Source organism: Tupaia chinensis, unplaced genomic scaffold (assembly GCF_000334495.1).
Source record: "Tupaia chinensis unplaced genomic scaffold, TupChi_1.0 Scaffold000012_1, whole genome shotgun sequence".
Lineage (NCBI taxonomy): Eukaryota > Metazoa > Chordata > Mammalia > Scandentia > Tupaiidae > Tupaia > Tupaia belangeri.
Window position 1 is genome coordinate 1,665,497 of NW_006159442.1, and position 23,732 is coordinate 1,689,228.

At 43.9% G+C, this 23,732-nt stretch overlaps 1 protein-coding gene across 2 annotated transcripts in view; it reads right to left on the reverse strand.

The window, feature by feature from the left end:
- Positions 1-23,732, reverse strand: part of FECH (ferrochelatase) — a 49,345-nt gene that overhangs the window by 4,626 nt on the left and 20,987 nt on the right. The window contains exons 5-10 of one of the 2 annotated variants that reach the window (XM_027768013.1): positions 18,743-18,877; positions 12,466-12,572; positions 9,894-9,956; positions 9,049-9,147; positions 3,378-3,485; positions 2,497-2,661 (exon numbers count right to left, since the gene is read on the reverse strand). In XM_027768013.1, coding sequence (XP_027623814.1) covers positions 2,497-2,661; positions 3,378-3,485; positions 9,049-9,147; positions 9,894-9,956; positions 12,466-12,572; positions 18,743-18,877 — 677 coding nt within the window. The remainder of the gene's footprint in view (positions 1-2,496; positions 2,662-3,377; positions 3,486-9,048; positions 9,148-9,893; positions 9,957-12,465; positions 12,573-18,742; positions 18,878-23,732) is intronic. The other variant, XM_006139912.3, reaches the window with a different exon arrangement.

The following is a 23,732-nucleotide window of genomic DNA, read 5'->3' on the forward strand; positions in this document are numbered from 1 at the left end:
TTAAAACTCACGCAGGGCACATGTGTGTGCATGCCCAAGATCCCGAGAGGAGAATGGAGGAGAAGGGATTGTGGTGTGGCCATCCCCCCGGGGGGTGATTTCTCGCTTTCTGTCGCTCTGTCTGTCTGGTGAACGCATGCGCCCTATAGCAAAAACCTCTTAAAAAATAAATAAATAAATAACCTTGGCCCAGCTGGCATGGATGATTAGGTGCCACTCTGCAATGCTGGAGCCACATGGGAGACCACTCTCTGGATCTCAGGTCAACCTGAGACATACAAGGTACACATGCATGCCCACAGGGCCGGCAGGTGGCATGGTAGTTAAGGCTCTAAACTCCCACATGGCTGGCAGCAGTTCAAGTCCCAGACCTGGCAGATTTCTCACTTTCTCTCTGTCTCTGGTGAACACACAAGCCCTATAGCAAATTAAAAAGTAATAACAATAAATAAGGAACTGGTAGGTAGGTGGCATGGTGGTTAAGGGCACTGGACTCCCACATGGCTGACTATGGTTTGAGTCCTAGACCTGGCAGCTCTCTCTCTCTCTCTCTTTCTCTCTCTCTCTCTCTGTCCCTCTCTGGTCAAATTAAAATAAATAAATAAAATTAAATAACAATTTAAAAATAAATAAATAAAATTAAATAAATAATCCTAAAAGGAAAAAAAAAGTATGCTCAGGATTACAGCTGGCCAGAAGGCTGGGACCAGGGTATGTATGAAACTGTCAAGGGTGCCTGTTTTTCTCTCATACAAGAAATAAAATAAATAAATATAAAAAAGCAATAAAGTTACTTCTATTTTTGGAGAAAAAAATTCAAGCAAATTTTTAAAGTTCATTAATTATTTTAAATGTACAATATTCGCCCATCAAAATAATATAACAAATTGTTGCCATGCGGTTTTCTTTATACCCTATATAGACTCATTTAGTAATAATTTATTAATTCACTTGATTACTAAATAAAACTTCAGTTTAGTAATATTAATGTATGTGAATTGTCATTCAACACAGATCAAAGCTCGTTTTCCAAACACACTGGTATCAACCATGTTTTCACTGAAGTTTTTTTATCAAGTTCACAGTTAGTCGAATTCATGGGCATTTAGTGAGGCTACAAGGGCATCGTGCCCAACGCCGGGCCTCATGTTCACCAATTATAATCTACCCGTGAGTCCTGCATCGGAACCGACAGGAACTTGGGCAACCCCGACTTCATCGACTTCATAGATGTTTGACTGATGACCTGCGCGTGTGCACAATAAAACCAGGGGGCAGGTGCTGGTTCCAGTTCCAGACTCTCCCACTCTCCATCCTGTCCCACACCTGCCGCCCAGCTCCAGAGAGAGGGGAGTATCTTGCAAGGCCAGGCTTCCATCACTGTCACCTGGGATGACCAGAGCCTGGAGTTCTGGTAGAACATGAGGGGGACAAAGGACTTCTGGGGCCCAGAGCTACCACAGAACAATGCTAAAAATCAGACACGGGTTTCAGGGTGGCCCTCAGAAACCAGGAGACAGGTGAACAATAGTTTTCCTCCGCCCTGAATGACAGTCACATCCATCTTACAGTCCAAGACACCGAGGATGGTATTTGTTATTTCAATAATCAGATTGATCACAGCACGGCAGCTAACAGCTAATTAAGTGAGTGCATAAGAGGTCAAGTTCCAAGTTTATTCCACACTCCTCTCTTAAATGCCTTGGAACCCACAAGAAGCAGTGCAGGACACTATCAGGTACAGAAAAGGAATTATAAACAATAAAATTATTTTCCTCAGGAATGGAGACAAGAATGATTCTTTTTTTTTTTTTCCTGAGAGAGATTTTTTGCTATAAGGCATGCGTGCTCACCAAGTAGACAGACAGATCGCTGGTAAATGCTATCAGAACCAAGAGGATATTCTTTCTGCCCCTCTCACAAAGCCCTCTGAAGCTCTCATCTGTTGGAGGACCCAACCAGGGCACTGGACTAACTTATCAGAAAGCGAGAAACCACCCCCCCAGGGGGGATGGCCACGCCGCAATCCCTTCTCCTCCATTCTCCTCACAGGATTTTGGGTAAGTGCACACACACGTGCACCTGACATGAGGTTTAAGCCACTGGGCCTGGGACTTGAACTGCAGTCCACTACATGAGAATCCAGCGACACAACCATTATGTCATCTGCTGGTCCTGTAATTCTTTTTTCTTAAATAAATGTACTTATTTCTTTCAACTAGTCTAATAACTTAAACCAAGCAAACCGATGCTGGCCAAAGCGATTTCCGGGCTACCAGGTTTAAAAGGAATGCCCTGTCCCACGGCTGACAGGGAATGAGCTGGATATGCTGGGATCGTCCCTCAGACAAAGCATTGCTCGGAAGAGTCAGGACACAGTGCGTACAACTATACAGGGCCCTGACGTTTTTGAATAATACAATTAAACAGTTTCTGGGAAAGTTTCCTTTTAAAACAAACCACAATGGGATGGATAAACCAGAGGGGAGCGTTTACCTCATTGGCTAATACTTGCGAGTACTCAATATCCAGTTCGTACAGCGTTTCAATGTGATCGCTGGTAAACGCAATCGGAACCAAGAGAATATTCTTCCTGCCCCTCTCACAAAGCCCTTTGATGCTCTCATCTGTTGGAGGACCCAACCAGGGCATTGGACCAACCTACCAGGAAGGAAGATGAATGCGTGTAAGTCAACCACTTCTCCCGACTTGTCCATAGCACCCGACACCAGCCGCCCACCGCCCTCGCCCCCACCCCGAGACACATGCCTGCCCACTAGGGGCAAGAGCCCTCTTTACAACTGCTTCAATGGAATTTTGTTTGTTTGTTTGTTTTTGAGAGAGATTTTTGCTACAGGGCATGTGCGCTCACCAGAGAGAGAGAAACAGAAAGCGAGAAATCACCCCATGGGGGGAGATGGCCATGCCGCAATCCCTTCACCTCCATTCTCTTCTCAGGATTTTGGGCATTCATGCACACATGCCTGGCATGAGTTTTAAGCTACCGGGTCAGCGACTTGAACCACGGTCAACTAAAGGGAGTCCAGTGATGTAACATTACGCCATCTGCTGGTCCCGGATAGGTTTTGGTATTTCCACATCAAGGCTTGAATCCTAGAGATTGGCCCAATACAAATAAATAACTGTCTCTGTCATTATAACTAAAAATAAAATAAATAAAATATTAAACCAATGGAACTCAACTAATCACTTCCCCTTCTATTTTACTTGCTTGCAAAGTTCTCTCTGGCCATTGTGAGCAGGTTACAAAACAGCCTGTTTACATGAAAGAGCCACATTTAATCATCTTATAACGAAGTCCTAAAATAGACATTCTCAGAATAGCGGACTGCCACCGACGTGGGGCAGTCACCTACCTTGGACTGCCACACCAGTCGGTAGGGATTGGAGTAACCCAGTCTTTCCATGACTCTCTGGACAGTGGCGCTCACCTCCTGTGGATAGGGGTCCCCTCTGTTGACCACCTGCAGCAGAGACACAAGGGGCGTTAAGACACCAACACAAGAAGTGCTCCGAGATCCCCTGACTGCAGTGAGAGGGTGTGAGCCCCTGAGCAGAGTCCTCCTTTCTGTATCCTGCACTAAGGACCATACGGTCTGGGCTCAGTCGCCAAAACTCCTTGCTTCCGCTGCTTCATCAGCCAAAGGAGAATACTGCACTCACTCACCTCTAACGTCCCCAAGAAGATATAAAATTCTGCTTTCTTGGGGCAGCAGGTGGCATGGTGGTTAAAGGTGCTGGATTCCCACATGACTGACTGTGGTTCAAGTCCTGGACCTGGTGGCTTGCTTTCTCACTTTTCCTCTCTCTCTCTCGTCAATTTTTTTTAAAGAATTATTTTTAAATTAACTTTATTTATTTATTCATCCATTTTAATTTGACCAGAGATGGACGGGGGGAGGAGGGGGTAGTGAGAAAGCAAACTGCTAGGTCGGGGACTTAAACCACAGTCAGTCATGTGGGAGTCCTGCGCCCTTAACCACCACACCACCTGCTGGCCCCCTCTCACTGGTCAACTTTAAATAATAATAATAACAATAATAATAATAATAATAAGTGAAATTTAATAAATAAATAAGTCTTTTAAAAACAAATTAATTCTGCTTTTTTAATTTTCTAGAGGGCACATGTGCTCACCGAACAGAAAGAGAAGCAAAGTGAGAGAGCGCCCCCATGGGGTGGATAGTCACACCACAATCTCTTCTGCATCTCTCCTTTCAGGATTTTGAGCATGCACATGTGCCTGGGGTGTTTATGAAGCCACTGGGTCTGGAACTTGGATCCTTGCAGTTGGCCATGTGGGATCCAGCCACCGTAACCACCACAGGACCAGTGGCCTGAAGATGTCAAAGTCTATGTCCCATGTTACTCACAGAAAACTGACAATGTCTAACTGTGGAGGAAAGCGTTCTTCTCCCTCCCATTCCCCACCTGAAATAGGCAAGAGACACAGAAATCTGGGCAGGAAGAGTCAACACAGTACGGGAATCTTGACCCAGGAAGTCACATGAGTGGTTAATTTTAAAACAAAAATAGAGGTGGCATGGTAGTTAAGGGTGCTGGACTCCCACGTGGCTGACCATGGTTCGAGTCCTGGACCTGGCAGCTTGCTTTCTCACTTTCCCTCTCAAACTCTCTCTCACTCTGTCCCTCTCTGGTCAAATTTAAATAAATAATTAAATAATTCTTTAAAAAAAAAAAACAGAAATAAAAGAGTGCTTTATGGGCAATCTATGCCACAAAATAACCATCATTCTACAAAATAACTTTTCAAAAATATCAAGGAGATAAAAAACAAGGAAAATCTGAGGAGAGACCCTAAGCTGCACACATCGGGAGACATGACTAAATGCAGTGTGGGAGCCAGGGCTGGACTCTGGAACGGACAAAGGACCACTGCGAAAGCTGGGTGCCATCCAAAGAGAGCCTGGAGTCTGGCTAACAGCACCGCACCAAGGCTAATTTCTGCACTGATCACCACCACAGCTGATCACCCCCACAGCCAGCGTTAGCGGAGGCTGGATGAAGGATATAGAGGAACGCTCTATATTCTGTGAGGCATTTTTCTGTAAGCCTAAAAATTATTTCAAAAGAGAAAGTGTGAGGCCCAGCCTTAGCAGTGTAGGCGGAGGCATACTGGACTACAGTGCTGGAAGCCACATGACAGACCAAGGGTTCATATCCCAAGCCAACCTGAAACACATCGAGCTCCTGCACCCAAGGTCCCGACTAGCCAGAAAGCTGGGGGGAGGGGGCTGTAGTGTGGTAAGCCCCTACTGAGGGTGTCTGTCCCCCTACCCCCTACATACACACAAACACTTTCTCTCAGGAATAAAATAATTTTTTTATAAAGGGAGAAAGTTCCAAGATGCAAATGCAGGAAAAAAGAAGAGTTAGCATGATCAGAAACTGCTAGGTCGGGGACTTAACCCACAGTCAGTCATGTGGGAGTCCTGCGCCCTTAACCACCACACCACCTGCTGGCCCCCTCTCACTGGTCAACTTTAAATAATAATAATAACAATAATAATAATAATAATAAGTGAAATTTAATAAATAAATAAGTCTTTTAAAAACAAATTAATTCTGCTTTTTTAATTTTCTAGAGGGCACATGTGCTCACCGAACAGAAAGAGAAGCAAAGTGAGAGAGCGCCCCCATGGGGTGGATAGTCACACCACAATCTCTTCTGCATCTCTCCTTTCAGGATTTTGAGCATGCACATGTGCCTGGGGTGTTTATGAAGCCACTGGGTCTGGAACTTGGATCCTTGCAGTTGGCCATGTGGGATCCAGCCACCGTAACCACCACAGGACCAGTGGCCTGAAGATGTCAAAGTCTATGTCCCATGTTACTCACAGAAAACTGACAATGTCTAACTGTGGAGGAAAGCGTTCTTCTCCCTCCCATTCCCCACCTGAAATAGGCAAGAGACACAGAAATCTGGGCAGGAAGAGTCAACACAGTACGGGAATCTTGACCCAGGAAGTCACATGAGTGGTTAATTTTAAAACAAAAATAGAGGTGGCATGGTAGTTAAGGGTGCTGGACTCCCACGTGGCTGACCATGGTTCGAGTCCTGGACCTGGCAGCTTGCTTTCTCACTTTCCCTCTCAAACTCTCTCTCACTCTGTCCCTCTCTGGTCAAATTTAAATAAATAATTAAATAATTCTTTAAAAAAAAAACAGAAATAAAAGAGTGCTTTATGGGCAATCTATGCCACAAAATAACCATCATTCTACAAAATAACTTTTCAAAAATATCAAGGAGATAAAAAACAAGGAAAATCTGAGGAGAGACCCTAAGCTGCACACATCGGGAGACATGACTAAATGCAGTGTGGGAGCCAGGGCTGGACTCTGGAACGGACAAAGGACCACTGCGAAAGCTGGGTGCCATCCAAAGAGAGCCTGGAGTCTGGCTAACAGCACCGCACCAAGGCTAATTTCTGCACTGATCACCACCACAGCCAGCGTTAGCGGAGGCTGGATGAAGGATATAGAGGAACGCTCTATATTCTTTTAGGCATTTTTCTGTAAGCCTAAAAATTATTTCAAAAGAGAAAGTGTTAGGCCCAGCCTTAGCAGTGTAGGCGGAGGCATACTGGACTACAGTGCTGGAAGCCACATGACAGACCAAGGGTTCATATCCCAAGCCAACCTGAAACACATCGAGCTCCTGCACCCAAGGTCCCGACTAGCCAGAAAGCTGGGGGGAGGGGGCTGTAGTGTGGTAAGCCCCTACTGAGGGTGTCTGTCCCCCTACCCCCTACATACACACAAACACTTTCTCTCAGGAATAAAATAATTTTTTTATAAAGGGAGAAAGTTCCAAGATGCAAATGCAGGAAAAAAGAAGAGTTAGCATGATCAGTTTTCTTTCTCGACAATCCCACTTCTTCCCTTCCCCTGCCTCATCCTCACGACCTCGCAGCTTTCCTCAGGACCACATGGTCCCCGTGGGCAGCAAAAACCTGGAGGCAGCATGCCCTGTCCCTGAAGGAAAGAAAAGAACGTGAGGCTGAGAGGAGGCAAGGCAGCACCTGGAACCGTTCAAGGATAAAAATGTGCTTCCTCCTGTCCCCGCTCAACAGCTTCCCTTCTGGCACTTCACACATGGTCCCATCCTTCACAGGAAGAGGGCAGGGCAGGAGGATGGATGTAAGAAGAGGATTTGCATAATAGCAGAAAAGAAAGTAGGAACTACTAAAATAAAACAGGCTGACTTCCAGAAGAGAGAAATTTATCTCCAGAGCCACCTACTGCCCACATTAGGATGACCTGGTTGAGACGTAGGAGCCAAAAAGCTGCAAAGGGCTTGACCCTGACGGCCACCAGGTGGCGGTAAGGACCAGTTAGAAGATGATCCTGAACTCCATTAACCTTGGAGTTCAAATCTTACAAAGCTTAAGAAAATGGAATTGTCCCCTTTCCGGTTTGGGAAGCAGTGTTTTCAGGACACAACACTAGTTCTGAGCTGATGAAACTGCTTACTTATTCCCCGTATCTACCATGCAGCCTCAAAACGTAACAGCCATGGCACAGACTGCAGTATTTCAATGAACCTCCTAGGATAATATGGCAAACTAAGGCACAACCAGATCACAAACCGATATGCCCTTACTTGGCAAAATGGGGTCCCAAACCTTCGCGAACTGAAACTGTAATTGCTTCCTGGATTCCAAGCAGCCTTTGTCAAGTCTTGAGGACAAAAGATTGAGACTGATGGAACAGCAAATTGCATAGTGGTTACATAGCTGGATTCCCACATGGCTGACCATGGTTTGAGTCCCAGATCTAGTGGTTTGAAAATTATGCCGGGTGCATATGTGTGTGCACCCAAAATTCTGGGGGGAGAATGAAATAGAAGGGATTATGACATGGCCATCCCCACTGGGGAATGATTTCTCACTTTACCTCTCGCTGCCTCCGTGTCTCTCTCCCTAGTGAATACACACATCCTAAGACAAAAACCTCTTTAAAAAAATTTTTAAAAAGACGGGGACTAAGCGCACTGTTCTGAATGAAGGCTGTACAACTGAACACACTGAAATGTCAGGCCCAGGTCCGGAAACAGTCAAATGGTTTTCTTTTAACTGTCCCACTATTACTAGTCTTTTTTTTTTTTCTTAAAGGATTATTGTATTTCATTTTATTCAACATTATTCTATAAATGTGATCAGCGAGAGAGAGAGAGAGAAAGAGAAAAAGCATGCCATCAGGTTCAGGACTCAAACTGTGGTCAGCCATGTGGGGGTCCAGCTGCACCATGCTACCTGCAGACCCTCAGAGATTCTTATTCTATATCTTTAAGTTATCATTTAAAGATAGTTATTAAGAAAAGATCTGTTGGGGCCAGCTGGTGGTTAAGATGCTGGACTCCTACATGGCCGACCACAGTGTGAGTCCCAGACCTGGTGGCTTGCTTTCTCAATTTCCCTCTGTTTCTCTCTCTCTGATGAGTGTACATCCCTATAGCAAATTAAATAACAGTAAATAAAATAAAGGAAATAATTCTTTTTTTAAAAAAATAAAGGATCTGTTTACAAAACTATCATTTTTAAGAGTTTTTGCTGTTTTTTGTGTGTGTGGTTTTTTTTTTTTTTTTTGGTTATAGGGCGCATGCACTGGAGAGACAGAAACAGAAGGTGAGAAATATCCCCCCAGAGGGGTGGCCATGCCACAATACCCCCTCATCCACTCTCCTCTCATGATTTTGGGCACACATCCACACGTGCCCAGTCTGAGTTTAAGCCGCCGGGTCTGGGACTCAAACTGCAGTTGACTACGTGGGAATCCAGTGACATAACCATTATACCATCAGCTGGTCCCTACAAAACTGTAATTTGAATCAGTTGTTACAAGGTTTTAAGATGTGAGCCAGATCTGTTCCCACTAAGTTAAGTGTGGGATTTGAGTTCATTCTTACACTGGGCTTAGGACAGACTGGAAGCAGGGTCTATGTTACACATAGAAGGCGGAACCACCCGTCTCCTACCACTTGGCCATCCAGCAAAACCTACTTACAGCCATGGGCAGCGAGTGTGCAGAAAACAGAATGACCACGTCGCCTCTCTTCTCTGGTGGAAAACGGTCCAGTTCTTTCAGAATGTGATCTGCAAAGCACTGAGGGAAAATCAAAACAGGAGGACAACGAAGTGGGAAAGCAAACAAACAGAAGAAAAAGAAAAAAAAAAATTTAAATGTCAGCTATGCCAGAAATCTTAGAGCAACCCTCAGAAATCAGAACTCTCTTTTTAAAAAAATTGCAAACAGTACAGTCTCTTTGCTTTGGTTCATCATCAAAATGGATCCTCGCGGTTTCAGGGGCCTAGGGAATTTGATGGGAAACTTCTAAAGCTTGCTAATGGCTCACTGCGAATGAATGCTGCTTCCCCTCGGGAAGAGCAGGGCACATTTCCAGATGGAAAGGAAACACAGATGGGAAGGAGACGTCGTTGTAAGACCTCTCATTTGCTCCGTTAGCAGGAAAACAGCTTACAGGGTCTTTCTAAATCTTCTTTAGTTTGGCTTTCAGGCATATCACATTAAAATACATTAGCCAGAAATAGTAGAGGGAGAAGAAAATACTCTTCTATTTTTACAGTATTTTTATTCTGAACCCAGTATCCTCACCACGTCAATCTTCGTAACAGCGGATGACAGGCTGTGCACGCCCATTAAATGTACGGGTGGGAGGGACACATGTGGACCCCGGGCCATTCGATCACACGTGTGCAGCTCAAGCGAGGACACGGCCCCACCTCCACCTCCACACCTCTGTCCACCAGACCAGCCACCGCCCCTCACTTTCCAATTCCTGTTGATAGGTGCTGAAACACCAGATCTGAAGAGGCGTTCTTTCATCTTACCCTTTCATCATTCTTTGTCATTAAATGTGTAAAGGAAATCCAACAAAGGGCATTATGGGCCAACTGGTAAAATTAGAATACGAACATTAATTAGATGAAAGGAAGTACTACTGATGCCGAGTTTACTGAAGCTGAAGGTTGGACTGTGGGTACATAAGAGAATACCCTTGATCTTAGGAAACGCATGTGCGAGTAATTACAGTGGGTGGCGATGTGTGTGCGTGTACATATACACATATATGTACGCATGTAGATGCGTGACTCTCCAGTAGTTCAGAGAAACATTAGGTATGTACGGACACATACTTATCCATACATACACCCAGAACACGCCATGATAAAGTAACTGTGGTGAATGTTAATACCGTGTGAACGTAGATAAAGAGTTGATGAAGGTTCCTTATACTATTCTTATAACCTTTCTGCAGGTCTAAAATTTTCCCAGAAAATATTTTTTTTTTAATTAAAAAGGACAATTTACCATCGCTATGTAAATGTACATTTGTGGGTATTTTAATATATCAGTGGTCAGTACTACAGGATAAGTCAACTATTCCCTAATAAATTCTGATATATTATGTCGTCGGGAAAGTCGTGACGTATTTTCTATCTTTTTCTATACAGAAATATGTCATGACTTTCCTGACAACCCAACATTATTCCTCTTTCCAGAATTCTCCATGTGCGGTAAATGAATGCCCCAAATCATAAAATGGTGCCTAGAATGAAGCTGCTTTTTCAGAATGCATAACAAGTACAAACAAGAACAATATTTTCTGGTGCCCTTTGCACTGTTTGGAATCAAGGCTGCGTAGAAAGGATTATTTCTAGACATTAGCCTAGGTAAGGAGGCCCAGGATACAGTTCGCACAGGAGCCTAGAGCATAAATTCACCACAACAGCTACTATCATGAAAATATTAAACATAACCGTTTAATCGAATGGCAATTTTAAGTAAGTTTTGAGTAAATTGACTTTTACACCTTATAACTTATTTCTGCTTGTTATAATTTAGAACGAGTAGCCATATGAACTAAAATCGGTATTTTTCGTTTTTAACTATATTTTTGTCTTATTTTTTTCATTTCTAACAGATTTTAACTCTGATTCAGAGTGTAGTGTTTTCCTTCTTCTCAGCTTGCAGAATCGCATGTAAAAACACAATGTGTTACTGCTTGCGCCGGTCTGTAAGCGATCTTCAAAACTGAGGCGCTGTGGGCAAGAGGTGCTCCTTAGACCACCTTCAGCCCATCTGCGGCAGCGGTCGCGAGGCACAACCGAGCTGCAAAATGAAAGCGGCGCCCGCTCTCAGAGCCTTCAATCACGGTCTAGGAGGGTACATAAATACCTCTGAAATTCCCTTTCATTTCATCAACAGAGACTTCCTCAGTTAAGAGACCTTTCCGTCTTTCTGTTTCCCCCTTTTCAAAGGGCTGAATTTTAATGCAAATCTAATTACTCCCTCCATCGGGGCAGGCAGATGCTGTGCAGATCCCTCCCCTACCCGCCACCACGTCTGTGCAGACCTGAAACACCCCTGGTTTCCAAGAGCAGACCTCCCCCAGCAAAGCAATCAGGGTACCCTGGCGCTTCGGCAGGGCAGGCTGGGCCTGGCAGTACAGCAACCAGGACACCTCCCCACCTATCCCCCAGGGTGGGCTCCTCCTTTGCACTTTTTACTTGAAACTAGATTTCAACTCAGCCATTAACCCCTTCCACGCCTACGTCGTATTCTTGGAGAGAGCGGCCCTGATTTCAATGATGTCTAGCACCATCTAGTGGTTACAGGTCTTAAGTGAGACCAGGTTTTTAAAGAAGCTGTAAATGGAGGATTTGGCTAACACACACAGAGAATGTTTAAGGCCTGAAAACTAGACTGCATAAAATCGGAATCACTTAACCATTTCTCCCATTTAAAATAACCCAGAATCAGAAACTCCCATTGACCAAACAAAACTATATTTGTATGATTTAGGGCAATATTTTACCAATTATACTCTCATTTGAAAGACAAAAAAAAAAATGAACGCTCATTCAACGCTATTGGGATAGTAGCTTAGCTTATTTTCCTGATACTAAGCATTCATTAGTATAAACATTTTAAAATCAGTTGTAGAGCTCATGAAATTTCTTTTAATCTATGAAACTCTCACAGTTGAAATATCGAAGTTCTTTTCCTATCTCAGAACATGTAGATATATTACCTTTAATTCCTTGAACATTTGAAAGGACTTAGAAAACAGAGGGCTTAGTTTATTCAATAGTCATTCAACCTATCAATCTATGGAATACCAGCCACCATCTTAAACACTCTTCTGGCCAAAGATGAAATTGTGTTACGGTTTGGGACTAACAGAATTAATCTGAAGAAAGAGTCTAATCATTCTCATGTTTAAAATGTCTTTTCTCTTTGCATAAAATCAATAAATCAAGAATCTAGTATACTTTGTAAATCCCCAGCATATATGTAACCAAAAGAACAGGAAGGCTCAGGGGGACACCTGCAAACCCACCAGCGACAAGACCGTGACCCCTTCAGCAGTGACAGGGCTGCTGGAGGTTGCTGGCTTACCTGGATGAGGAGGGGATGCGTGGGCCACCTGTCAATAGTGCTCCACTTCATCGTGGGCTTCTTCCCTACTCCACGGTAGTATCTATAAATGGCATTTAAGCTGCTGCCTGAAATACAGGGGCCACTTAGCAGGTGTATTCTGATTATGGTAACAAAAAACAGACTAGTCAAGGCAGTAATTGTAAGTTCAAAGTAAGTAACCGCTTCTACCCTGAACCAGTCTAATTACAATCATTTCAATACTTTAAAATGCATATAGATTTAACTAGCCTGCAAATGATCACTAAGAAGCAATCAATTCCAACAGACTTTCAAAGATTATTCGGGCCATTTCTAGTGAGAAGCATGATGGCTATGGATTTCTGAAACATAAGCAGTCATTACTTGTAGGGACCAAGTATTATAATTGAAAGCATGTCACTTTTTTTTTTCTAGTTATAAAGGTAATCAACCTCATTGCAGGAAATACAGGGGGTAGAGAAGAAGGAAAAAGAACTGGCCATGATCCTGGAATGCTGTAATAATTTGGTCTTAGACTAGCACAGTTTTCAGGTTTTTTCTTTATAGCTGTTTGTTTTACAAAGTTGCAATTTTAGAATATACACAGTGTATCTGGGGCATCTTAATATTTTGAGATAGGGACCTGCAGTTAGCGTAATGGCTATGTTGCTGGGCTCCCACGTAGCCGACCGCAGTTTGCGTCCCGGACGGAGTGGCTTAAAACTCACGCAGGGCGCATGTGCGTGCGTGCCCAAGATCCCGAGAGAAGAATGGAGAAGGGATTGTGGCGTGACCATCCCCCCGGGGGGTGATTTCTCGCTTTCTGTCTCTTTGTCTCTCTCTGTCTGGCAAGCGCACGTGCCCTATAGCAAAAACCTCTTCAAAAAAAAATATTTTGAGATAAATATGTTCCATGTTACAATAAAAGCTTTATAGGGACCAGCAGTTGGTGTAATGGTTATGTCGCTGGACTCCCATGTACTCAACTGTGGTTCAAGTCCTGGGCCTGGTGGCTTAACACTCATGCCGGGAGCATGTGTGTGCATGCTCAAAATCTCGAGAGAATGAGGAGAAGGGATTATGGTGTGGTCATCTCCCTGGGGGGTTATTTTTCACTTTCTATCTCTCTGTCTCTGTTGTGAGCACACAGATCCTATAGTAAAAATCTCTCTTTAGGGACCAGTAGATGGTGTATTGGTTACATCCCTGGACTCCCACATAGGTAGCCACGGTTCAAGTCCTGGACGTGGCAGCTTAAAATTCACACCAGGCATGTGTGCATCCGTGCCCAAAATCCTGAGAGAAGAATGGAGGAGAGGGGATTGTGGTGAGGCCGTGCCCCCTAGGGCATGATTTCTTGCTTGTTGTCTCTCTGGCTCTCCAGTGAGCATACATGCCCTATAAAAAAAAGCTTTATAACCATTCTTTGTACAGGCTTCATGATAAGGAGTGCTGCTTACTCAGGTTTCACTAAATTTTTTTTAATTATTATTTATTTAATTTTTTTTAGAGGTTTTTACAAAAGAGCATGTGTGCTCGCCAGAAAGACAGAGGGAGACAGAGAGACAGAAAGTGAGAAACCACCCCCGCTGGTGGCTACGCCACAATCCCTTCTCCATTCTCCTCTCAGGATCTTGGACACACACACACATGCGACTGCTGTGAGTTTAAGCCACTGGATCTGAGACTCGAACTGCGGTCAACTACATGGGAGTCCAGAGATACAGTCATTACACCAACTGCTGGTCCCTCACTATATATTTTTTTAAAATCTGCTTGTACAAAGTACCTAGAATTAGGTACCTGGATATCATATCTTTACAGGTAAACTAGCAAAACAAAAGTTTCTAAATGAGAGATAGAAATCATGAATATTCAGGAGTTGGCAGAGGGCGTGGTGGTTAAGGGTGCTGGACTCCCACATGACCAGCAGTGGTTTTAGTCCTGGACCTGGCAGCTTCCTTCTCACTCTCTTTCTTTCTCTTTCTCTTTCTCTCTCTCACTCCCTCCCTTTCCTTCTATGGTCAAATTTAAATAAATAAACACAATTAAATTTTTTAAAAAAGAATTATTTAAAAAAAGAAATGATGAATATTCAGAAGCTAAAGAAGGGCAGTGGGAGCCAACAGGTGGCATGGCAGTTAAGGCGCTGGACTCCAACATGGCCAATCACAGTTCAAGTCCCACATCTGGTGGCTCTCTCTGTTTCTCTGGTGAGTGCACGTGCTCTATCACAAATTAATAATAATAATAAAAAAATAAAATAATTTAAAAAAAAAATGAAGGGCAGATGGTGCCACCTCAGTGTGACATTTTCCTGGCCTTGAGGAGTGGCAATGGGACCTCACTCTAATTCAATGACACCAATCCTAACACAGGGCCTCTTCCTCACTCTTGAAAAAGGGCAAGTCTTGGGACCAGCAGTTAGCGTAATGGCTATGTCGCTGGACTCCCACGTAGTCGACCGCGGTTGGTATCCCGGACCCAGTGGCTTAAAACTCACGCCAGGCGCGTGTGCGTGTGTGCCCAAGATCCTGAGAGGAAAAGGGATTACAGCGTGGCCATCCCCCCTGGGGGGTGATTTCTCGCTTTCTGTCTTCTGTCTTTCTCTGTCTGTCTGGCGAGCGCACGCACCCTATAGCAAAAACCTCTCAAAAAAAAAAAAAGGCAAGTCCTGAAATATTGCCCCATGCTTCTTGTCACCAAGTTGCTGGGTTCTCTCACTATAAGACCTACTAGTCAGTTATGTCTCCAATTTAAAAAGCTAGTTAGGACACAGCCTACTTTATTTTAAGTTTTATCTACTTATTCCCTGACTGAGAGAGAGATACAGCACCCCCAACAAGGTCCCCATGCCACCGTCCACCATCAGCTTCAGTCAGCCCCATCGATTATGGGCATGTGTGTGCCCAGTGTGCTCAGGGAGGTCCTACGCCTTGAACCAGGGTCCTTATCACATGCCTCTGCCACACAGAGCATTATGTTCCACATCATAGTTTACAAAGCATGGGGTGATACCATCTGATCCCAAGGACAAAGCTGACTTTAACGCAAATGTATTCCCAGGCTAAGATGAAACTTTTGAAAAAATGGACTCAGTTTTGGTGAGTAGAATACAGTGAATCAGAAGAATCAAAAAGGAGCCCATTCAGAAGTGCTACTTCCATGGGATTGGCACAAGGCTGACTACAGTTCGAGACCCCGGCCTGGCAGTTTGCTCTCTCTCTCTATCCCTCTCTGGTCAAATCGAAATCAATAAATGAATGAATAAATAAAGTCAAATAAAATATTTTTTTAAAAAAGTGCTACTTCCAGAAATCACAGAACAGTCACCACATATTCATATTGCAAACCGTATTACAGGTGGGTATTACGCAGATGTACAAAAGAGCATCTAGAAGCTACATTAGCTCTTCGCCAGTCACTTGGAAACGTTTAATAAGCTGCCAGAAGCAGTTAAGAAGAGAAAACGTAACAGACAAACTTGCTTGTGACGCATACCCAGAATATACTGGCTCTGCCAAAACAGTGCGGGTCTAAAAGACATAAGAGATAAGCAATATTCTAGTGGCCATGAAGAATAAATGAGCTGGGGTCAGCTGGTGGTGTCGTGGTTAAGGCACTGGACTCCCACATGACTGACAGCAGTTCAAGACCCGGACCTGGAGGCTTTCTCTCTCTTTCTTTCTCTTCCTGGTGAGCATTCATGCCCTATAGTAAATGTTTAAATAATAATGATAATAATAATAAATAAAACAAATAATTCCAAAACAAAAAGAGATGCACTTCCCACAGGCTTTCACAGTCCTGAAGTATGGATGTTCCTGTCCCTGCACGAGAGGCACCAGAGAGAAAGTGAGCACACATAAAAGTTTTCTGGATTGGGGGGTGTTTTTTTAGTGATTTTTGCTATAGGGTGTATGCTCGCCAGAGAAACAGAGAGAAAGAAAGCAAACAATCATCTCTCAAGGGGGAATGGCCACACCGCAATCCCTTCTCCATTCTCCTCTCAGGATTTTGGGCATGCACGCACACACACATGCCTGATGTGAGCTTCCCTTCAACCCCCAAAGAATTACTTATTTATTTCATTCCATTTGTTACTATTATTTTTTAATTTGACCAGACAGAGAGAGAGAAAGAGAAAGCAAAAAACAAAGCCACTAGGTCTGGGATTCGAACCATCGTTGGCCATGTGGTAATCCAGCGCCCTTATCCACCACACCAACAGCTGGCTCTGCCTGACGTCAGTATTAAGCTGCAGATCCAGGACTCAACCGCGGTAGGCTATGTGACAGTGCTCTGACACAGTGCAGTGATGAAACCATTACACCATCTGCTAGTCCCACAGGTAAAGTTTTGAGCCCACTGTTAAGAGTCAGCTGTGAAATGGAACCCACAGGCAATCCTTTGTCATACAAATAACAATCTTCACTCAGTTTTTGAAAGCTGACATTTACATGTTGAAAGATACCTTTAAAGGCAAAGTATAGCTTTAAGACTTATAAAATCTTACTCATTCTCCAATAAAATATCTCAATGCAGATATGTTGATGCTATAAAAGTATACGTCCAAAGAAATCACAATTAGAACCTTACAGGGTGGCTGAGAACTTAGGCATTTTAACAGGTACACTGAATAAAACATTTAGGCACAGCAAGCTCTGAATATTCCTTCCAGTAGCCTTTAGTTTCACCTTATAGAAATAATATGCATTAATATCCAAAAGCAATTTGGAAGTAAAAATACGTGCTGACCCCAATCCTTGCAACTGTATGCCAACAAATATTTGTAGGTGACAACAGAAGCTTTTCCTATAATTAATAACACAGAGGTTGTCAAACATACATGATTGCTGCTTCCCATGTATGTAAGTGGAGCTAGACAAACAGCAACATTTTCCAAACTCAAAAACACCAAGAGGGGACCAGCAGATGGCGTAATGATTACTTTGCTGGACTCCCACATAGTCACTCACGGATCAAATCCTGGACCCAGCAGCTTAAAACATGCCAGGCATGGGACCAGCAGTTAGTGTAATGGCTATGTCGCTGGACTCCCATGTAGTCGACCATGGTTCGCGTCCCAGACCCGGTGGCTTAAACTCACACCGGGCACATGTGCGTGCGTGCCCAAGATCCCTAGAGGAGAATGGAGGAGAAGGGATTGCGGCATGGCCATCCCCCCTGGGGGGTTGATTTCTCACTTTCTATCTCTCTGTCTCTCTCTGTCTGTCTGGGGAGCGCAAGCGCCCTATAGCAAAAACCTCTCCGAAAAAAGAAAAAAAAAAAAAAAACATGCCAGGCACGTGTGCGTGCATGCCCCAAATCCTAAGAGGAGAACAGAGAAGGAACGGTGGTACATTCATCCCCTCTCGGGGGTGATTTCTCACTTTTTGTCTCTCTGGAGAACGCATGTGCCCTATAGCAAAAATCTCTTTAAAAAAAAAAAATAATAACATAACACCAAGAGAAGTTTGCAAACAGGGCTGGGCTTCAGTTTAACCTGCAGCCAACTCATCATGTGCCCTATACAGAAAAATAAAAAAAAACAAACAAACAAACAAACAAACAATACTTCCCACATTATATGGGCATCCCTGTTTTCAAAATGGAAATGGCTATTGCCATTATGACATTAATAAGAAAATTAGGGCAGCCATAAAAATCAGGTTTATGGGAACCAGCAGTTAGCGTAATGGCTATGTCGCTGGACTCCCACGTAGTCGACCACGGTTCGCGTCCCAGACCCAATGGCTTAAAACCCACGCCAGGCGCGTGTGCGTACGTGCCCAAGATCCCGAGAGGAGAACAGAGGAGAAGGGATTGCGGCATGGCCATCCCCTCTGGGGGGTGATTTCTCGCTTTCTGTCTCTCTGTCTCTCTCTGTCTGGCTGGCAAGCACATGCGCCCTATAGTGAAAAACCTCTCAAAAAAAAAAAGAAAAAAAGAAAAAAAAATCAGGTTTATTACACAAACCTAGAAGTGACTCAGGGTTCATTTCTGATCCATTATACAACTGCATTAAAGCACTGAGCACTCACAGCTAGGGCCTTCCACCCGTCATTTATAATCCTCAGTCGGCCGGCCAATAACTCAGGAGGCAGATGAACCATGAGATTTCAAATGGACTGACCTGAACTCTCCTGTTTAAAGGAGACAGGCCAGATTTGCCATTCAAATTGCAAGTGATTGATCCTTTCCTTCAGCTCTCGGACTCCCGCGTTATGTGTCGCCAGGGCCACGCTCCCCCTCCTGTTGTCAGAGAGGCCCTTACCTGTGGTGGAGCAGCTGTACTGTGGGTACTGCGTGAAAGCAATCGCCCTTTCTAGCCCATCTCTCTCCATCTCGGCAATGGCTTCTTCTGTTAAAGGGTGGACGTACCGGAATCCAATATAGTATTTGTGAGGGGCTATTAGGAAGCACACGTAGAGAGGAGAAAGTATTAATCTTTGTATAGATTCCTCAGAGTCACCAAGCATAACACAAAGCCCAGAACAAAGAGCAGTTAACCTAATTTCCTGCGCTGCTGATGGTGTGGGCAAGTTTAGGATATCCCTATGACTTCGGCCACCCTTCAGCTCATATGTGGATTTTTTTAACCACAGTTTTCTGGGATCAACATCCCCACCCATGCACCTTTACTTAGCATGATGGTTTGAATTTTTTTTTTAAAGATTTAATTGTATATATTATTTCAATTTTCTATAGGGCACATGCACTCACCAGAGAGAGAGAGAAAGTGAGAAAGCAAGCCGCCCGATCCACAACTTGAACTGCAGTCAGGCACACGGGAGTCCAGCACCCCACGCACCATACCACCTGCTGGTCCCAACATGATGGTTTCTGTTTCTTTTCTTTTTTTCAGGCTTTTGCTATAGGGCACTTGCACTCACCAGAGAGAGAGGAAGAAAGTGAGCCCCAGGGGTGATGGCCACACCACAATCCCTTCTTTTCCATTTTCCTCTCGAGACTCCAGGCATGCACACACATGCGTCCGACATTATTTTCAAGCTATCAGTTCTGCGACTCAAACTGTGGTAGGCCATGTGGGAGTCCAGCACTTTAACCACTAGGCCACCTGTGGGTCCCTCCAAGTTTCTGTTTCTAATTCTCTGTCCTTGACTAAGACAGGAAAGATGCACGAGAAGAGAGGGAAAACGAACACTCATTCCTAAAGTGTAACTTCTCCTGTTCTAGACACCATGGCAGACACTTTGCATTGGTTTGTTTTCTCATTCTAACCTCAATTTTCAGGTAAGGAAACAGAGTCTGAAGGTTAATTGAGCTGCTCAAAGTCACATCTAGGAGGTAAGTCAGTAGAGCTGGAATTAGACCCTGGGTCCTCTACCCTAATGTCCATGCTCCTTCTACACCCCCAGGCTGCTCCTGTCACCCAGTTCTGTCAGGCTCCAGGTCACCTAGTATAAATAATCCAGTGCAAAAGCTCTGGGAGATGTGATTGATGTTCACTGAGAGCAAATGATTCTCCTCATTTAATAAACACACACACAGTATCCCCAATCCAGAAACCCCAAATCCAAAGTGCTCCAAAAACCTGGAAGTTTCTGAGCACTGACATGAAATCACAGGTAGAAAAGTCCACACCTGACCTCACACGACAGGGAGTGTATTTTAAACTACCGTATAAAATTATAGCCCAACAGCGTGGCACATGCTGCGACGATGCCAAGCTCAAAGTCTGGGATGGAAATGGACCACCTGGGTTCAATTCCAGTCCAAACCAAAGGCCAGGTGCAGTGGCAGGCATGCACCTGTAATCCCAGCTGAAACAGCAGGCTGAAACAGAAGGGTCGTGAGCTCAAGGCTGACCTGGGCATCATAGCAAGGATCTGTCTGAAACAGAGCTAGGCAGGTGGCGCATGCCAGTGATTCCAGCTGGAAGGCTGAGGCAGGAGGACAGTGATATGACAAGATCAAAAAAAAAAAAATTACCTTCATATTACCTTGTGTATAAGGTCCACATGAAATAGAAATGAACTCCACACTCAGACCTGGGTCCTATGCCCAAGATATCTTATTCCATATATACCAATACGGTCAGGTGTCATATAATGATGACTTGGCCAAGGATGAACTGTACACGGGGGCTTAAAAACTTTATGGGAAGACAGAATTATAGTAGCACTTTAGGACCAGCTTGTGGCCTGGCAGTTAAGGCCACTAGATCCCATATGGCCCACCTTAGTTAGGACTCAGTGGCCTGAGACACACACCAGGTGCATGTGCGTACCTAAAATCCCAAAGGAGAGAGAGGTGGAGGAAAGGGGACTGCAGCATGGTCAACACACCACAGGGGGTGCTTTCTGGTTCCCCCCAACTCCCTTGGTGAGTGCATATGACCTCTGGTAAAAAGAAAAAATTTTAAAAGTATGTATAAGTTTATTTTGAGGCCAAAGTTTCTGAAATCCATGCATAGTTTTTTCATAAGGTTCTGACAAACATATTGAAGATCTTCCATCTACAACGGTGCAGTGATAGGCTCTCCTATCCAGCCCAGCTGTGCTGCAGGCCATACACATAGATTTGTGCTGTCTACATGATAAAATCGCCTAACAGTGCATTTCTCAGAACACAGCCCCATCATTAGGCAACGCGTGACTACATTCCAAAATCTGAAAAAGTTTGAAAGCTGAGATACTTCTGGTCCCAAGCATTGCAGATAAAGGATACTGGACCTGTGTACGTGCATGTGTGTGTGTGTGCATGTGTGTGTGTGTGTGTGTGTGTAAAACAATGCTTAAATTGGAGGCACCAAGTAATGGCCCCGGTCTGATGCATATCTTTCCGTTTCTTCCCCTTGTCACTCCACCAGTTCCCTCGTCTATCTTCTCCTTTATCTTCCTGTATTTCTTTCCTGTGTTTTAAACCATCTGCATCATGCAATTCCTTGCACATTTTTAGAACAATAAAACTGAAAGTTTCCTGGTCTTGTTTCCTTGCCTTTTCATAGGATTGCACATAACTTATACTCAGGGATGATACTGAGGATACACTACATAAATGCCAAGTCAGAATAAAACTAAGGGGACCAGCAGGTGGCGTGGTGGTTAAGGCGCTGGACACTCCCACATGGCCGACTGCGGTTTGAGTCCAGGACCTGGTGGCTTGCTTTCTCACTTTCTCTCTCTCTCTAACTCTTTCTGTGTCTTTCTCTGGTCAAATTAAAATTCTGGACATTGAAAGATGAGAAAGGTCACTGGGAAAATTGATACATCTATTGAATACATTTGCAAACAGACTTTCTGGGTTGTGGTGTTAAATTTGAGGTGATTAGAACTGTAGTCTGCTATTATGGTTCTGTTTGAAAAGCCATGCTTAAATAAAATTTGTATTCTTTGTTTAGTCCAAGAATTAGTACATAATGCAATTATAGCTCAAATCTTCCCAAATACAAAATAAAATTATTTTTATATTTGTAAGGTTTAACTTCTTTAAGACCATCTGAAACAATACACTTATTTTATATGTATATTTGTGTGTGTGTGTGTGTGTGTGTGTGTGTGTGTGTAAAACAATGCTTAAATTGGAGGCACCAAGTAATGGCCCCGGTCTGATGCATCTTTCCGTTTCTTCCCCTTGTCACTCCACCAGTTCCCTCGTCTATCTTCTCCTTTATCTTCCTGTATTTCTTTCCTGTGTTTTAAACCATCTGCATCATGCAATTCCTTGCACATTTTTAGAACAATAAAACTGAAAGTTTCCTGGTCTTGTTTCCTTGCCTTTTCATAGGATTGCACATAACTTATACTCAGGGATGATACTGAGGATACACTACATAAATGCCAAGTCAGAATAAAACTAAGGGGACCAGCAGGTGGCGTGGTGGTTAAGGCGCTGGACACTCCCACATGGCCGACTGCGGTTTGAGTCCAGGACCTGGTGGCTTGCTTTCTCACTTTCTCTCTCTCTCTAACTCTTTCTGTGTCTTTCTCTGGTCAAATTAAAATAAATGAATGAATAAACAAAATTAAAATAAATGATTCTTAAAAAAAAAAAAGAATAAAACCAAGATGATGTTACCGTCCAAAGCATTGGCAGGGGTGACAACTAAGAACACAGCATGAGGAGCCAGTGGGTGGCCTGGTGGTTGAGGTGCTGGACTCCTACATGGTCGATTACAGTTTGAGTTCTGGACCTGGTGACCTGCTTTCTCACTTTCCCTCTTTCGCTGTCTCTCTCTGCATGTGCCCTGCAGCAAATTAAAAAATAATAATAATGATGCTCAATAAAATTTTTAAAAAAAGAACATGACATGAAATTGGCACAAGAAACAGGTGAAAGTGAACGCACAGACAGGGAGTATACCATATATGTACAAGGAGGTATCCGTGGATGATATTCCTAACTTGATCCAGGAGCTATGAACTAACAGAGCATGTAACAAAGACAGAAAGAGCATGTCCTTAGGTGACAGAGGCATGTGTGTGCATGGGAGGATGGCCCGACTCAGGACTCTGGCTGGGGACTGCAAAAAGAGGAAGAAAGAGCCATAAACAGATCATTTTCTCTCCTGCCCTTCTGGACTACACATTTATGCTCTCGTCTACAAAAGACGGTGGCCCGCAGTTAAAACACAGTAGAGGATAAGACCTTCCGAGCAAACTCCAAATGACTGACTGTCCAAAGATTATGTGCTACATAGTAAACCCGCCAACCATCACAATACCATCAAGTCCATGTTTAACCAGCGCTTGCTATCTAAGCCGAGGTTCAGCAAGCAAGCACAAATTGCTTTCTAATCTATTGTGAGACAATAGATTATCAGACTGACACAGTAAGATCTCCCACAGCAGCAGGTCAAAGATCTTCTCACATTTTCTTTTCACCTGTCCAGTATTGGAAAGTTGTAGTCAGAAGGCAGGACATTTGGGAGTTCCTAAATAAGAGAGCTGAAAGAAGTGAAGAGGCTGCCCTTGTAGATAGAGGTAGGGTGGGTAACCACATCTTAAAGTGAGAGAGATAAAGTGCTCTGAAAAGAATAGATAATGCTTTCTAAAGACGCCTGCAAAGGAGGATTTAGAAAAAGTAGAAATGCACTTTTTGACTGGGTTATCCTGAGAAACCAACAAGCAATGTTCACAAAGGATCTCATCTATCAGGGTAGGTTTCCACTGGGGCTGGCTGCTCCCGGAAGGGGAAAAAAGCCACTCCAATGTAAACACGCCCCACATTGGCCAGAGCGAGACCAAGACACGCAACTCCCTGGCCGAGCCTAGCTACCCTCAGAGTGGCTGGCACTGAAC